This window comes from Ruditapes philippinarum, unplaced genomic scaffold, assembly GCF_026571515.1.
Source record: "Ruditapes philippinarum isolate M1 unplaced genomic scaffold, ASM2657151v2 ctg772_1_1_1_1, whole genome shotgun sequence".
Lineage (NCBI taxonomy): Eukaryota > Metazoa > Mollusca > Bivalvia > Venerida > Veneridae > Ruditapes > Ruditapes philippinarum.
This window is the reverse complement of record NW_026855572.1, coordinates 258,133-262,680: the sequence shown is the minus strand read 5'-3', so window position 1 is coordinate 262,680 and position 4,548 is coordinate 258,133. Positions and strand designations below refer to the sequence as shown.

At 33.0% G+C, this 4,548-nt stretch overlaps 1 protein-coding gene across 1 annotated transcript; it reads left to right on the top strand.

Annotated features, from left to right (window-relative positions):
- The first annotated feature begins 902 nt into the window (after positions 1–902).
- On the top strand, positions 903–3,080 carry LOC132743744 (cytochrome P450 2C3-like). The gene has a single exon (XM_060732307.1). The coding sequence runs from the start codon at positions 1,039–1,041 to the stop codon at positions 2,560–2,562; it is 1,524 nt and encodes a 507-aa protein (XP_060588290.1). The 5' UTR covers positions 903–1,038; the 3' UTR covers positions 2,563–3,080.
- Positions 3,081–4,548: the final 1,468 nt, after the last annotated feature.

The following is a 4,548-nucleotide window of genomic DNA, read 5'->3' as shown; positions in this document are numbered from 1 at the left end:
CATGGTATGGTGATTTGGTCATGACCAGCAGATAACCTATTGATTTTGGGGTCAAGGGGTCAAGGTCACATTGACCTTGTATGTTAAAACGGTTTCCGATCAATTAACTAAAAACACTTAGGCCTAGGAACTTCAAACTTTGTATGATGATTGGTCGTGACCAGCAGATGACCCCTATTGAGTTTTGGGTCAAGGGGTCAAAGGTTAAGGTCATGACCAGTAGATACTTGATAACCCTTATTAATTGTATGATCACCTGGTCAGAAGTCATGCATAATAACCTTATCACATGACTAATTGGCTGCTGATAGGGGGCATACATGTTTTACAAACATATCTTGTTTAATTAAAACAGTCTGATGCATTATATCAGATATTACTATGATTAGTTTGTAATTATTTGATGATTACAGTTCAATAACCGGATTTTATAAATTTTATTTATGCAGTTTGTGTCTGTACGAGTTAGACAAAAGCAATCAGTTTTCTATATATTTGCGAAAAGAGTGTTTGTTTTTCGATTATGTCAATTTCTTGTAAGACTGATAGTTTATCTTGATGTTCATATCACTATTGAGACATGACAAAATATTCACAAATCAACATATTTGACCTACAAATTAACATATTTGACCTACATGTTAGCATAATTATTTGAACTTCAATAATTAATAGTTTTGTATTTTGGTTTGTTTGTTATATCAAGGTTAATAAAAAGAAACAGACCAACAAATATCAGTATCTGTCAAACGTCGGAGCTGACAATGTCACATGATATATATTGTAAAAAGATTTGACTTCGGCCTGTGTCGGCATTTTACGTATGTTTACATTCAATACTTACGCGAAAATAAAATTAGCATTTTTGGTAATGAACACTTCATAATACCGTTTGGGCAACCTTACAATGTCATTGGAGCGTGAGTAATGTATGTGACTCTCTATATATATTTAACGTGTAGTGATTTATTAAATAGTGTTTGGTAACTTTTGACGCGCTTTATTATGCAGTTACTCAATAATTGAAATAAAAAGAAAATGTTTCAGTATTTACTATACGAAGTTTTAAACATTGCATCTGGATTTTCTTTTACGCCTCTCTTGGTTTGTTTGTGCTTAGTTTTGTTAATAGTGATTAATTGTCGGAGACAGCCTGGGGTCCCGCCGGGTCCACCTTTACTTCCGGTTATCGGAAACATTCTGACATTTTCAGCTAAAGATTTACAAGGAACTTTGAACACTTTACGAGTGAAGTATGGGGACGTCTTTAGTTTGTATATAGGCAAAGAACTTGTGATTATTTTGAACGGATACGAGACTATCCATGACGCTTTAGTGAAGAGAGGTCGAATATTTTCTCACCGACCTGAATCAGCGTTCCAAAAGGTTGTTATGCCCTTTACAGGAATTTTGTTTAGTAACGGAAAGACATGGAAAGAACAGAGAACATTTGCTCAGAAAACAGTAAAAGAAATTTGTTTTGAGGACGGGAGTAAAAATATTGAAACAGTGCTTCGTGAAGAAGTTGAAAAAGTTTTACAAAAAATGGACGAATTTGGAACAGATCCATCAGAAATTCAGCGCCTGGTCCAAACTTACTCTCTGAACGTTATTATCAGGATAGTCTATGGAGACGGGTTCAAAGGTGAAAATGAAAACGCTTCGTATCTCATAGATGCGTATCACAACATAGGGATGGAAGTGGCAACAATGCAAGTAATGGTAAATTGTTTCCCATTCCTGCACAGTTTACCCGGTGATATTTTAGGTCTAAAGAAATTCGAGTTGAAACGGCAAAAACTGGAATCAGTCACTAAACAATTTATCCAGAATTCTTTAAACAATAACGAATCGTGCAACAAATCTTTTGTAGAAATGTATAATGAAGAACTGGAGAGGTGTAAGAGTGGAGATAAAGATACTGGTGACTCGTTCTCGGAACGGCGAATGATACATAGCTGTTCTGATCTTATAGGAGCAGGCAGTGATACAACGGCAAACGCTATTGTTTGGATTTTGCTACACTTGGTAAGGGAACCAGAAGTGCAGGAAAAAATGTTCCAGGAAATGACGCAACAACTTGGAGAAAAGACGGAACCTATGCTTTCTGACAGAAAAAGTCTACCGTATGCGCAAGCTGTGATTCTAGAGGGACTTAGAATATCTAATTCTACCCCACTGGCACTTCCACATTCAGTGTCGGAAAATCTATATTTCAAAAAGTATTTTTTTCCAAAGGATTGTACAGTGCTTGTAAATTTGGCATCTGTTCTGAAAGACCCTGAGTTTTTCAAAGATCCAAACATTTTTAAACCAGAGCGATTTCTTAGCAAGGACGGGAGTACGGTTATCGACGTTGATGGATTTGTTCCGTTTTCTGTAGGCCCAAGATCATGCCTTGGTGAGTCTTTAGCTAGAATGCAACTCTTCTTGGTAGTTTCTTCAATTGTGCGTAGATTTAAGCTACTACCAGAAATAGACGGACAACTTCCGGTTGCGCAAGGTCAGCTCAGCACGGTTTACAAGCCACTGCCATTTTTAATCAGATTGCTTAAACGTTAACTCTCTAAATTAAAAACTTATTCCACAAACCCGGTTATCGTAGTCGTAAATGTGTCCCAAATAATATACATTATATTTTCTTTTTACTCATTTTTTCAGTTATAATACCAATCTTATTTTATCGCCAGTCATTTATGACTGCGTCAGTTTTAATTATCTTTTAAAAGAGATGGAAAAAGCATAACTTTAGTGATTTTACGGTGTAAACGAGGCTTTTTAAAGTACCATAATAGAAAAACATTTACGATAATCGTTTGTTATATTTTTATTTTGCTGTGACAATCTTATTTGAATGATTGATGTTTCCCTCAAGGTTAACCTATTTTGTAACTTGAGAGGTGAGCCGAGTTTCGGCTTTATATACACATGTATAACAGAAATCCATTTCATAATTAATAACATTTTGTCATTTAATTTCACATTTTTCACATTTTACTGTTTTGTTAAAGTAGTTAAAGACTATTTATTTTATCTGTTTTTTTTTTTTTGTTTTTTTTTTTTTTTTTTTTTTTTTTTTTTTTTTTACACCAATTTTTTTTTCTTTTGTTCAGTTTACATTATCGTTATTAACGCATACGGTTTTTTTACTTTTTATTTTATTATCCTACAAAAAAGTTCACATGCACATGCATGTACTGGTAAAAAAGATGAATTGGCTGACGTTTATTTTATTTCATTAATTCATTTCATCTGTTGCATCATTTTCATTCTCGTGAAAATATGAAGCACAACTGTAAATTACATTATATTTTAATACATTATTACAATCAACATACATATCTCGTGGTTGAAACTTAACCACGCTTAATATCTTAAATAGACTTCGCCATCTTTCAATGTGAACAAAACCATTGTCTTCGGGATTTTTTTCAAAATATGTACTAATAAAATAGCGAACAGTGCAGACCATGATCAGATGGCAAGTATGTAATGGGTAAAAATTTATCATAGGAGGCATGATTACTTCATATTTTCACACGACGTAAAAAAGATATTTGTAATGATAAACTGCACGTATTTAATAGTTCTCATGTTTGTTATGTAATGAATGGTATATTTAAATTACTAACAATTAATATTTTATTTATATGGGTTGAAAAACATTTACGTTAAATAAATTGATTTAACGTTTAAAATCATTGTTGACTTATTTTTACATGATTTAAAATGCCTTGTTCTTCATTTCTGCGATCTTTAAATTTATCGAGTTACGTCGGTTTACAAAAAAAGTAGATCAGTATTGAATTTCGTGCAAAATAAATTACGCTGTCATTAAGTCAAATGTGAATAAACTTTGTGCTTGAATGCTTCAGATAACCCGATGTTATCGCAGCGATATACGATATCTTTTGGCTGGCTGTCACCCATTTTAAACGGCTATCATTGTAAGATACAATATACAGTTACTGAAGGAACAATAGATTAAAACCGTCGCATTTGTCATGAAATCTATTTGAGAAAAAATAAATGCAAATCTAGGAATAATTTATAAGAAAGACGATGACACATCGAGATGTCAATGCAGCACATATATATATATAGAGTATATTAATAAGTTCTTTAACCCAGTAAATCAGCCAATTAAGGCAATAAACTTATCGTGATTTCGTAAGTTTCTGGTTTGTTACGTTATTTTCCGTAATTAAAAAATTATAATAAAAAAATACCCATTATAAATAATATTCACACAGTCAAATCTGATCAAATCGTTTCTATGAAGAAAGAATTCTTTTTACGGCATTGAATGCTAGCAACGTACATTTTAATAAAAATGTTTAATTTATACGTTTGGTAGTAGTGTTCAATTTCTTGCAGAGCAAGTAATTGGGGGTAAAATACAAACATCAAGAACCATCATTCTGTGCAGGAAGCCCCCGAACATAATTTTGGTTGACGTAAACATGACTTCTGCATCATACATCAGTCGCGTACTTCATAGTCGAAATGTCTTCAATCTTTGCTAAACGTTGTTCAAAAGTTGGTTAA